At 39.6% G+C, this 11,071-nt stretch overlaps 2 protein-coding genes across 6 annotated transcripts; both read left to right on the forward strand.

Annotated features, from left to right (window-relative positions):
- Nucleotides 1-299: 299 nt before the first annotated feature.
- On the forward strand, nucleotides 300-6,600 carry LOC131443548 (zinc finger protein OZF-like). Of its 5 annotated transcripts, none has more exons than XM_058613240.1 (6): nucleotides 312-1,055; nucleotides 1,871-1,926; nucleotides 2,315-2,430; nucleotides 3,156-3,308; nucleotides 3,482-3,643; nucleotides 4,430-4,463. In XM_058613240.1, the coding sequence occupies exons 1-3, from the start codon at nucleotides 575-577 to the stop codon at nucleotides 2,384-2,386; spliced, it is 609 nt and encodes a 202-aa protein (XP_058469223.1). In that variant the 5' UTR covers nucleotides 312-574; the 3' UTR covers nucleotides 2,387-2,430; nucleotides 3,156-3,308; nucleotides 3,482-3,643; nucleotides 4,430-4,463. The 5 variants fall into 5 exon arrangements, 4 of the variants coding, with proteins under 4 accessions (XP_058469221.1, XP_058469223.1, XP_058469222.1 ...); XM_058613241.1 differs by having other exon boundaries at nucleotides 913-1,354; nucleotides 4,430-4,474; XM_058613239.1 differs by lacking the exon at nucleotides 4,430-4,463 and having other exon boundaries at nucleotides 3,482-4,348.
- Nucleotides 6,601-6,808: 208 nt separating this feature from the next.
- Nucleotides 6,809-9,670, forward strand: LOC131443563 (zinc finger protein 267-like). Its single transcript, XM_058613261.1, has 2 exons — nucleotides 6,809-7,207; nucleotides 8,636-9,670. Exons 1-2 carry the CDS (start codon nucleotides 7,036-7,038, stop codon nucleotides 9,334-9,336), a joined length of 873 nt encoding a protein of 290 aa, XP_058469244.1. The 5' UTR covers nucleotides 6,809-7,035; the 3' UTR covers nucleotides 9,337-9,670.
- Nucleotides 9,671-11,071: the final 1,401 nt, after the last annotated feature.

The following is an 11,071-nucleotide window of genomic DNA, read 5'->3' on the forward strand; positions in this document are numbered from 1 at the left end:
ACTTCCTTTAAACCTGTCTTTCAAATTAAGAGCCACTGATGTCGGCTTTCTACGACTTATGATCAAACCTTTTGTCATAACGCTTAACAATAAAAACGTTTCACAGCCGCGATTCTAATGAAATATAAAATACACGTTTTAAGCCATGTTTGTGTTTGTATTTATTCCCCAGTTCACGAGCACAAACAGGAAGTTGTGTCACTTTCAGAACTGTTTGGTAATAAAAACAAACTCACCGTCGTTATTCTCATAAATCGTAAAATACGTGTTTGTATTTTCACAGTATAAGTTAATTATATTAAATGATACGCTGGTGTTGTATGACATTTCTAACCGCATTTCGCACATGCGCAGAGTAAATCGGGGAACAAAGCTCTAGCTAGCAGCGTTAGCTCCGTGTGGACAGTGAGACGGAGGATTGTTCGTGTGTCGCAGGTCAAATATTCCAGTTGTTGACAAAGCAGCGATGTCGTCACTTCCATATTTGAGAGATTGAATCCACGGACGACTAACTGCTGCTGCTGAAGACATATTCCCACACGTAGAAAGAATCGTCGTCGAGTACGAAGAAGGGATGAATCGTCAGCACAAACTGTTGGAGGTCGTTTGGAAACCTAAAGTCAAGCCACAGCGGATCAGTGTGTCTCCAGAGCCTCCACAGCAGCATGTTATAAAGGAGGAGGAGGAGGAGGAGGTTCTCACTGAGCAGCAGCTCTGTAACCAGGAGAGGAACTCCAGTCTGGACCAAGAGGAACCAGAGTCTCTACAGATTAAAGAGGAAGAGGAGGAAATCTGCACCAGTCAGGAGCAGGAGCAGCTTGAACTGAAGCAGGAGGCTGATAACTTTATGTTGACTCCTGATAATGAAGAAAGTGATCACATGGAACCAGAACCAGACACTGACCACCAGCTCCTCTCTGCTGTAGCTGAGAGTCAAAAACAGACAGGAATCAAACACGTAGAAATTACCATTGTTGAGTCCAAAGAAGAGAAGGATCGTCAGCACAGACTGATGAAGATCCTTTGGAAACCTCGAGCAAAGTTACAACAAAAAGGTCTGTGAAATCTCAATGTTCTTCATCAATACTAACAAATTAATGTGACCCATATGGCGTGTTTCCACCAGCTCGACTCGCCTCGGCACGGCACGGTTATTTTGCGTTTCCACTAGTGACAGTACCCAGTGATAACGAGACTGTTGAGCACGCGCACGCACATACCCAGACACAGGTCTTGCTCATAGACTAAGGTCGCACTGCGTTGTCTGGAGCTCCTTGCTGCATTTGGCGTGGTCCAGCGACACCGTATCCATATCTGATGATAGCTGGACAGGACCACTTGAAGATAGTGTGAGGTAAGTGTTTCATTTTTGGGCAGTGGCGCCCGTGCAGAGAGTAGGCTATTACGTCTCATTGGTTTAAATTAGAGCACTGTAGTTTAAATGTGTGTTTTATGTCTTTGTGGCATTTATGTTTTGAGCCCTGTCAAGTGTTTTGAATCTTGAATCATTAGCTAGCAAACAAACATGTCGGTGCCGTGGGACTTCTTCAGTGTAAATGAGACGGATAAAACACCATCTGCAAAAAGTTTCAACACCAGAATGACGTCATTGCTTGAATCGGCGAATTAAGACATTTCCGATATAGCCGAAAGATCGGCGGAAAACCTATTGTTTTCATTTCATTGCCACTCAGCAACTAACTTCCTGTTTAGCACTCCGCTAACTTGCTCAAATTCTGATAGAGAAACAAATAATTTTGCGGGGTTTGTCAGCAGCGAACAAGTGTGTTGCTGTTGCTTAGCAACAGGCCAGAGAAAGGAGAAGCTGTTGGTGTATATGGGAAATATTTACTTTGTTTATGCCATTTAGGTGCAAAGAAACACGGGAAGTTGTGGAATGCTAAATGGCTCTACATCACTCCACGGGTAAGTTTTCATTTGGTATTAAGGGAATTCCATGTGAACATGTCTATATCTTACCAACATCACTCTTGATAAATTAAGCAAAAGGTTTTCTGTGATCATTGATTTAAATATAAAGGAATCTAGTGTAGATTATGGCTGTAAAAATATAATATTGAGAGGTTGGGGCAGAAAAGGGGTCTAAATTGACCGAAAAAAGCCGCTTTATGAATACAATTATTGTTCTTCTGCTTTTTAGGGATGTTTTGTCGTGCTTGCAGGCAGTACAGACCTCCTATAGGAAATAGCCCTAAAAGTAGACCTTTTGTGGAATCGGCGGGTGTCCATTATAGAAAAGCTTGCCGCTGGCGATCAGTGGTGCTGTCCCTAAGTGTTTTTAACTAATTTACAGTTCGGCACCGGGACCACCTCCAGGAACTACACTTGTTCCTCCATCACAGTGCAAACCGGAGTGCAGCGCTAAAGACAGCAGCTACTACCCTAGGACTCTGTGACTTGAAGACAAAGGTATTATTACATATACCCACTCACAGCTGGTATTCCCAATGTACTCAGTAATACTACTCACTCGTGATATGTCAATCTGAGAAAATGCATCGTTGAGATGAGTAAGTGTATTGTGAATCGTGATATCTGCTCTTTTACTACTTTAACCTACTACGTTTTTTCAGCTTTTCTGCAGATATGTTGTATATAAATGACGGATACTTGGTTTAGATGATATGTAAGTGCCATATCATGGGAGTTCGGCATGTGTTAAAGTAATCCCCAGGTGCAATTTAAGCAGCTCTGAGCCACTGCAAACGCTCGAGTTTGGAGAGGTTTTTTTTCTAAAGTCTCGTTTTGTTACGTCACAACTTGCTGAATACGAGTGTTTCAGAGCGAAGCGGGAAAGAGCCAGAGTGGAGGAGCTTGTTTTCAAAGCTTTCTATGGTGTCCCAGGGTCTAATATCATATTAAAAGCCTGTAAAACCTGAAATGACACCATGGGTCCCCTTTAATAATATAAATCTGCTGTAAGAATAAGCAAAAAAGTCATTTTTCTGCAGCAGGATCAAATGTTGTGATAGCTTAAATCCCACATTTAATGCTATCACTATGCTCAACATGCTTACTTGTTCCTATTGTAATTAAACCCAACTTGCTTTACATTTACATCTCAGGAAATCCAAACAATCTGATGACGAAGACACAACTTGTGTCATTTAAATAATGGAAAATATTTTTCCTAGAACAAGAACCAAGTTGAAGTAATGTCTCTCTTGGCCAGTGAGTGTGATGGATGGAGACAAATCTACCCGTTACTCAGCCGCTTGGCAGCAGTCGCGCTGGTCATTCCAGTTTCCAGCGTCGACTGTGAGAGAGACTTCTCCACGATGAACCGGGTAAGGGCAAAGGGCATGACTGGAGTTGCTGGGAGGTGTGCCAAATATTAAACCCATTGTACTTACAGGAAACTGCATCATTGTCTTAACCAAAGGAGAGTACAAAATGTGTGCTCCAAAGGCTCCTCCTACTTTCATTCCTTTTGACTAATTGTAGTTCTCTTCATTTTCAGGTCAAATCAGACCTCCGGAACAGTCTGCAAGGAGAACACCTCGCTGTCTGCCTGAGGGTCTCAATCAATGGGTCAAACCCTGAAGAGTTCAACTTTGGGAGAGCTCTGGAACTGTTTTTCACCAAGCCTAGAACAATGAGGTGTTCAAAGGCGGAGTGCAGAGTGTGTTAATGTCTTCAGATTTGACTCATTTTTATTTTTATCATTATTATATGATTGTCCTGACCATTGAAATTGTATTTTTAAAAACACATTTATTGTCGTCTTCAAAGTCCTGGAAAGAAAGGTTTTGAGTTTGTATTTTTTTGCAAATGAAAAATAAAGTATTGTGTGCTATTTTTATACACCACCAATTACCAGAGAAATATCTAAAATCTCAATATTTAACAGAGGAGTCTGGTGTATTTAGCAACAGCACTGCTGATGGCGAGCAGCATCACAAACCCTGCCGCTGTATTTCAGTCCAGTGACTGTGTCAGACGGAGTCTGTGCTCCGGTCATGGAGGAAGTACTGAGCAAATATTTTTAATGAACTTATTCTAATGATTCAGTTACACTGAAAACAACTGCTTTACAAGTCACTAGTCACTCGTTTGTGTGTCGCGTGTAAAACCAAGTCACAGCAGTGTCATGCAGCCGTGCAGTGATGACTCCGCCCACCTTGAGTAAGTACTACTTTTGTAGTGGAAAACCAACCTAAACCGTGCCGGGTTGGGGCAATAGGTGGAAAAGGGGCTATATTGGATTGATGACACTGTGTTGTCTTTCCCTCCAGAAAACAACAGTCTGAGCTTGATTTTCAAACCTGACATTTATACTTTTTTAAACCTGGATATAACAAACTGACTCCAGGGATTTTTCCAGGGATCGCTGTTTAGTTTCAGAGAAATCTGAAATATCCTGTAGGAAAATTAACTTTAGTTTCATAACCTGTTCTTGTGTCTCCAGAGCTTCCACAACAGAATGTTATAAAGGAGGAGGAGGAGAAGGAGGAGGAGGTTCTCACTGAGCAGCAGCTCTGTAACCGGGAGAGGAACTCCAGTCTGGACCAAGAGGAACCAGAGTCTCTACAGATTAAAGAGGAAGAGGAGGCAATCTACACCAGTCAGGAGCAGCTTGAACTGAAGCAGGAGGCTGATACCTTTATGTTGACTCCTAATGATAAAGAAAGTGATCACATGGAACCAGACACTGACCACCAGCTCCTCTCTGCTGAAGCTGAGAGTCAAGATCAGAATACTTTAAAAGAAAAGATTCATATGTGCAATATTTGTAAGAAATGCTTTGGGTTTAAAAGCAATTTGGTAACACACATGAGAACTCACACAGGTGAGAGGCCATTCTCTTGTGAAACATGTGGAAAGTGTTTTCTACAAAGTTCAGATTTGGAAAAGCATAAAAGAACTCACACTGGTGAAAAGCCATTTTCTTGTGAAACATGTGGAAAGTGTTTTCTACTAAGTTCATATTTGAAAAAGCACAGAAGAACTCACACTGGTGAAAAGCCATTTTCTTGTGAAACATGTGGAAAGTGTTTTCTAAATCTTTCAGATTTGACAAAACACATAAGAACTCACACAGGTGAGAATATTTGTAATATTTGTAAGAAATGCTATTCGTCAAAGAGTTACTTGATGGTCCACATGAGAACTCACACTGGGGAGAGGCCATTCTCTTGTGAAACATGTGGAAAGTGTTTTCTACATCGTTCAAATTTGACAATCCACATAAGAACTCACACAGGAGAGAAGCCCCATGTTTGTAATATTTGTAAGAAATGCTATTCATCAAGGTGTTACTTGATGATCCACATGAGAACTCACACTGGTGAGAAGCCCCATGTTTGCCACATTTGTAAGAAATGTTTTGCACGCAGAGATACCTTGACAGACCACGTGAGAACTCACAGGTGAGAAGAAGCCATATACCACTGACGTGGATGGTCTCAGAATCTTTTATTTGAAAATTCACCGTAGGCTCGGCTCACTTTCAAACCGTAAATCCGAGATGTAAACTCAAATCAAATAGATGTTGAGTGCATTGTAGTCACTTGTATAAACTTCATGGAAGCCCATAGTATTTTAAAGACATGACTGATGGTGATCGATTGTGTCAAATGAATTTCATTATCTTGTCCAAGACTGGGTTTAAACTTATTATTGAATCTGTCTCTGATTTTGTTATTGAATCAATTATCTTTGTTTACTTCTGTAGGTAAAAGTAGGTGTCTAAAAACCTGTTAAAATGCAGCAGAATTGCATTGACTTCAAAAATTAAACATTTTCTGGAGGAGGTCGCCTATACCCCCCCCCTGTATGTGTGTGTGTGTGACCTGATTGTCCGTTGCAGTCTGGTCCTGTCCTGCTTTGTGGCTGAGCCAAACCACACAGTGATGGAAGTCATTTGGGTAATTGTCATGATCTTTCATCCACGTCACTATAATGTCTTTTAAGGTGAGCGGGTTGAATAGTTCTGATTGCAACTGTATGTATGTATGTCTATATTTGTCTGCTTTGTATAACTAATCACTACAGATGTTGACTGCTTTGATTTAAATAGTGTTTTATTTTTGTACAAATTCTATCGGTTGTTCACCTGATAAATCTGTATGGAGAACAGATATGTTTGTAAATCATATTCCAGGTAAGAGACAAGCAGTCTAAGAGGGAATTACGCCTCCCTATCTTCATTCCTATGTCCTGAACGACACACCATCCTTGTTTACTGTTAAACCCTACACGAGCTAGCGCTACTTTGTTACCTCCAAAACACAAACATTTATAAATGATGGTACTGAGAAGCTGTAGTCACAAGCGGTTGAAGCGCTGGTGAGTCTGTGTCGTTTTTTTAAATGTTTTATCTTTTTATGCTTCCTATTTTTATTGCTTTTCATTGATGTCATTCTGTACAGCATTTTTTTTGAGTTATTTAGATTTGATTAAACTAGCCCATTTCTTATATCATCATTTTTTATGATGCATTATGATGCTTGCCTTTATCATTAACGGTATTTCTGTCAAACATTTATTGAAGTCTTCAAAGTCCTGGAAATAAAATGTTTGAGTAAGTATTCTGCGCCTTTTTTATACACCACCTGTTTAATATATTCATGGATTATTGTTGTTATTCTGTCATTTTTCATTATTGTCAGAACTGTGTAAAAATAGTTTGATCCACATGAAACTTCTATTTCTTTGTAACTTGGGCATTCTAGTGTATGCAGTTACTCTCCTTACATAGTAACACTTCCTTTCAATCTGGTTTTCAAAATAAGAGTCACTGACGTAGGGTTTTTACTAGCTTTACTAACCACAACACGGTCTCATATATTTCATACTACTAGTTACCTTTGAAATATAATAGAAATATATAATATTTTGTGTTAGTCGTTCCACGGTTCACTAGCGGTAACAGGAAGTAGTGTCACTTCGTAAATCCTCAGAATAAACCGGGTAACAACGTGCTAGCAGCGTTAGCTCCGTGTGGACAGTAAAAAGCAGGAAGGACGGCGGTTTGTTCGCAGGTAAAATATTCCATTTGTCAACGAAGCAGCGATGTCTTCACTTCAGTGTTTGAGAGATTTAATCAACGGGCGACTAACTGCTGCCGCGGAAGAAATATTCACGCACGTAGAAAGAATCGTCGTCGAGTACGAGGAAGAGGTGGATCGTCAGCGCAAACTGTTGCAGATCGTCTGTAAACCTCGACTACAGTTACAGCGGATAGGTCTGTACAAGCACACTGATCTTATCCAGATAAACATTCAAAAGTAAAGTTCATAATAATCTTGTTTCGTTCGACGGATCCGGGTGCTTATCAAAATAAACTTCCCTAACCCTAACACACACGCGTGGAAAAACTTCAAATAAAAAAACGCAGTTTTGAGTCGAGAAATTAGTAATTTAGAATTCAAAAATGTGATTTGTGTGTTAAGATATGACCTGTTTATAGTTTGGCAGTGACGTTGTCGGCCTGTCCTGTTGAAATGATCCACTGGCTCAGATGTCTCTGTCATTAGATACTCATGTGATCAATAGATTTTGCGTTGAAGCATTATTGCTCATTATTGCTCATTATTGCTCATTATTGCTTATCATTCCCCGGGCGCCACTCGGTGTGGCAGCCTACTGCTCCTAATTGTAGGATGGGTGAAATGCAGAGAAATAATTTCCCTAAAGGGATTAAGAAAGTATAAGATTTAGATTTAGAAGAGTTACATTTATCGTCTTTCTAATGTAATGTCAAAGTAAGTACATTATTAATATCATATTTTTTTAACTTTGCATTTTAGATTGATATTAAAGTTATATGTGTGTATATATTCCTCTGCTGTTACATATCTATTTTCTACAACCGAGTATTAGGGCCACATTGAGAATTGTTTTTTACCAGACTTCGAGAAAAAAGTCGTAAATTAACGAAGTTTGTGAATTATTTTTCCTAATGTAGCCCTAATACTCCATTGTAATTTTCCACATTGGGCTGTATATTTTAATTTAAATAAATACATTTAAAATATTAATATAGTATTTTACGTGTTAATTTATCAGCACTCTGTTGGTGGCAGTAATGAGGCATAAGCATGTTCATATGCCGCTTGAGAAACGGCCATAGTCTCGGGATTCACGATTTCTTTATGTCCGATTTCTTGTTGACTACGTCCACATAAAAAAATGTCGAATGTGTGAGAGTTGGAGGATCTCTGTGTAACACATTATTAAGTTAGTCTGACTGAAACCTGACTTTTAAAACGGACTCGGAAGACTCTGAATGGCAGAATCATTGCTCACCTGTGTTTTGGAATAAAACTTCAATTTTGAGCTTACCATCGCCGTTCATCATTTTCACTGTAGCATCCGGCTGCTTTAATGGTCATTCTAACAAACATGTTCAGACTCAGAATGGCACTTGACAATTTAACATCTAGCTGCGAAATATAAACTGTTACAAAACTTGTTAAGTTACAAGTTAAAAGAAGCCATATCTCCATGTAAATAAATTAATAAATAATTGAATGGTGTAAATCTTTAAGCAGTAACAAATGTGCTAGTACTCGACCAATAACTGTCCACTCTAAAGCTAATCTTATTGTCTTTTTTGCTGTTCTGACAGTTACATATATAATATATTCCTTGTGTCTCTTTGTGTCTGCAGAGTTTGCACAGCAGAATATCTATCATGAGGAGGAGGAGGTTCTCACTGATCAAGAGAGGAACTCCAGTCTGGACCAAGAGGATCCAGAGTCTCTACAGATTAAAAAGGAGAAAATCTGCACCAGTCAGGAGGAGCAGCTTGAACTGAAGCAGGAGGCTGATACCTTTATGTTGACTCCTGATAATAAAGAAAGTGATCACATGGAACCAGAACCAGACACTGACCACCAGCTCCTCTCTGCTGAAGCTGAGAGTCAAGATCAGACAAATATTACAGGTGAAAAGGCCCACATGTGCAACATTTGTAAGAAAAGCTTTGTGCGTAAATATAACTTCATGTACCACATGAGAATTCACACGGGAGAGAAGCCATTTTCTTGTGAGACCTGTGGGAAGCGCTTTCGAGGAAATTCGCATTTGATGGATCACAAAAGAATTCACACAGGTGAACGGCCATACTCCTGTGACACATGTGGGCAGTGTTTTTCAGAGAGCTCGGCGTTATCTAAACACAAAATAATTCACACGGGTGAGAAGCCCCATGTCTGCAACATTTGCAAAAGATGCTTCGGGCTCAAATGCACTTTGATTAGACACATGAGGATTCACACTGGTGAGATGCCATATCCTTGTGAAACGTGTGGGCAGCTTTTTCGTCACAGACAAAGTTTGCTAATCCACAAAAGAAAATTACACAGGTGAGAAGTCTTATATGTGTATAGAATCATTGAACAGTACAATGTTTAACAGATGTATTTGACTACCTGTCATAAAAAGCAATCTTTCAAAATCCATTCCTTTTCAATTGTAATGACTTTCTCTTTTTTATTTCTTTGGTATGTTGGAAGGTAATACCTTACGAGTCTTATTGCTCTTTATTTTTTGTAAAATAAAGACTGAATTTGTGCATGTTATATGTACATTTCCCCGTAATATAATACAATATGGAAGCGTTATTAAATGTATTGTATAAAGTCTATAATGCTTTGTCATCAAATATTTATTTTTACTTGAATAAAATAGAGCTTTTGATAGGGAGTAGAGTATTTTGCATTAAGTGTTGTCACCAGGGGCGTCACTAGGTTTTAAGGACAGGGGGGGCTTAGCCCCCAGGAGATGCACAGAATGTGAGCGAACGTTTAATTTCACAAACAGCTAACAAAAACTGAGAAATGGCACGTTTTTAACAGAGATACTTTACTGTGCAAATGTTTTAGGCCACCATTACATTTTTAACACAGTACAACAACAAACACAGGAAGTACTGTATGTTTACACAATGATTTGAATTAATAACTGATCAACAAAGAGGGTAATGCCATGACTTTCACTCACAACACAATAATTGTTTACTCCCAAATATTTTGAAGTCACACAGAATATATTTTGGGCACATATGTGACTAAAATGGTTGTAATTTTAAGCCCTGAAAAAATATAACTTAATTACATAAATAGGCTTTAGCCCCCCTAAAATAGGCCTAATGACGCCACTGGTTGTCACTTACATTCGGGCTGAAATATCGAGTAGAAAACTAACTTCAGTTAAATGGTTTCGCTACTATGACAGTCGTAACCAAGAGCCACCGATGTCAGCTTTTCACCACGTTTGTTGAAACCTTTTTGCCATGATACTCAGAAGAGCACAAATGTGTTGTTAACAGGTTCATACGTTCATAAATTGTCTAAAATGACTCTCATAATAATATCGGTATATGCAGGTCCTTGAGTTTTTGATATCGGTATTACCACAAAAAATTGGTATTGTCCCATCCCTAACCTCACTTCTTCTCCATGCCTAACCCTAAAAATGTGTCCCTGCTATTTTCCCCGAAATTCAGTTGGTTCTTGTACGTGATATACTTTGAATCCGTCTCTTCCACTTTTCTGAGATTTGTCTCAAAATCCTCTATTGTAGTGGGGAATAGTTGCCGGCGCCGGCTTTTCATTGGCATCCGGCGCTCAGTACGTCACTTCCGGCACCACAGCCCCCTGAAAAATCCTCAACCATAAATGACGGGACGCAGTCACTTCGCTAGTGCACAGTTCATAATAACAATGCTCTAACAACGCTAGGTCCGTTCTCTGCGCGTGAAACGCGAAAGCGGTGGTCTGTTAGTGTGTCGCAGGTGAAATATTCCAGCTGTTGACGAAGCCGCGATGTCTTCACTTGTGTTTGAGACATTTAATCCTCGAGCGACTGACTGCTGCTGCGGAAGAAATATTCCGACGCATAGAAAGAATCGTTGTCGAGTATGAGGCAGAGGTGGATCGTCAGTGCAGACTGTTGGAGATTGTTCGTAAACCTCGACTAAAGTTACCACGGATAGGTCTGTATAACCACAACGATCGTATTGAATGAGAAGATAAAAAGTTATTCTGTAACAACTGCACTTTTTTATGATTGCAATCAGATTTTGTCCACAATTGTTTTTGTA

Source organism: Solea solea, chromosome 17, assembly GCF_958295425.1.
Source record: "Solea solea chromosome 17, fSolSol10.1, whole genome shotgun sequence".
Classification (NCBI taxonomy): domain Eukaryota; kingdom Metazoa; phylum Chordata; class Actinopteri; order Pleuronectiformes; family Soleidae; genus Solea; species Solea solea.

What these genes read in the sequence shown, in the direction of transcription:
- LOC131443548 (XM_058613238.1), top strand. Translation starts at nt 575, where the DNA reads ATGAATCGTCAGCACAAACTGTTGGAGGTCGTTTGGAAACCTAAAGTC. An exon ending in AGCAAAGTTACAACAAAAAG is followed by an intron (nt 1,056 to 4,429) that starts GTCTGTGAAATC and finishes TTGTGTCTCCAG; the next exon opens with AGCTTCCACAACAGAATGTT.
- LOC131443563 (XM_058613261.1), top strand. Translation starts at nt 7,036, where the DNA reads ATGTCTTCACTTCAGTGTTTGAGAGATTTAATCAACGGGCGACTAACT. An exon ending in ACTACAGTTACAGCGGATAG is followed by an intron (nt 7,208 to 8,635) that starts GTCTGTACAAGC and finishes TTGTGTCTGCAG; the next exon opens with AGTTTGCACAGCAGAATATC.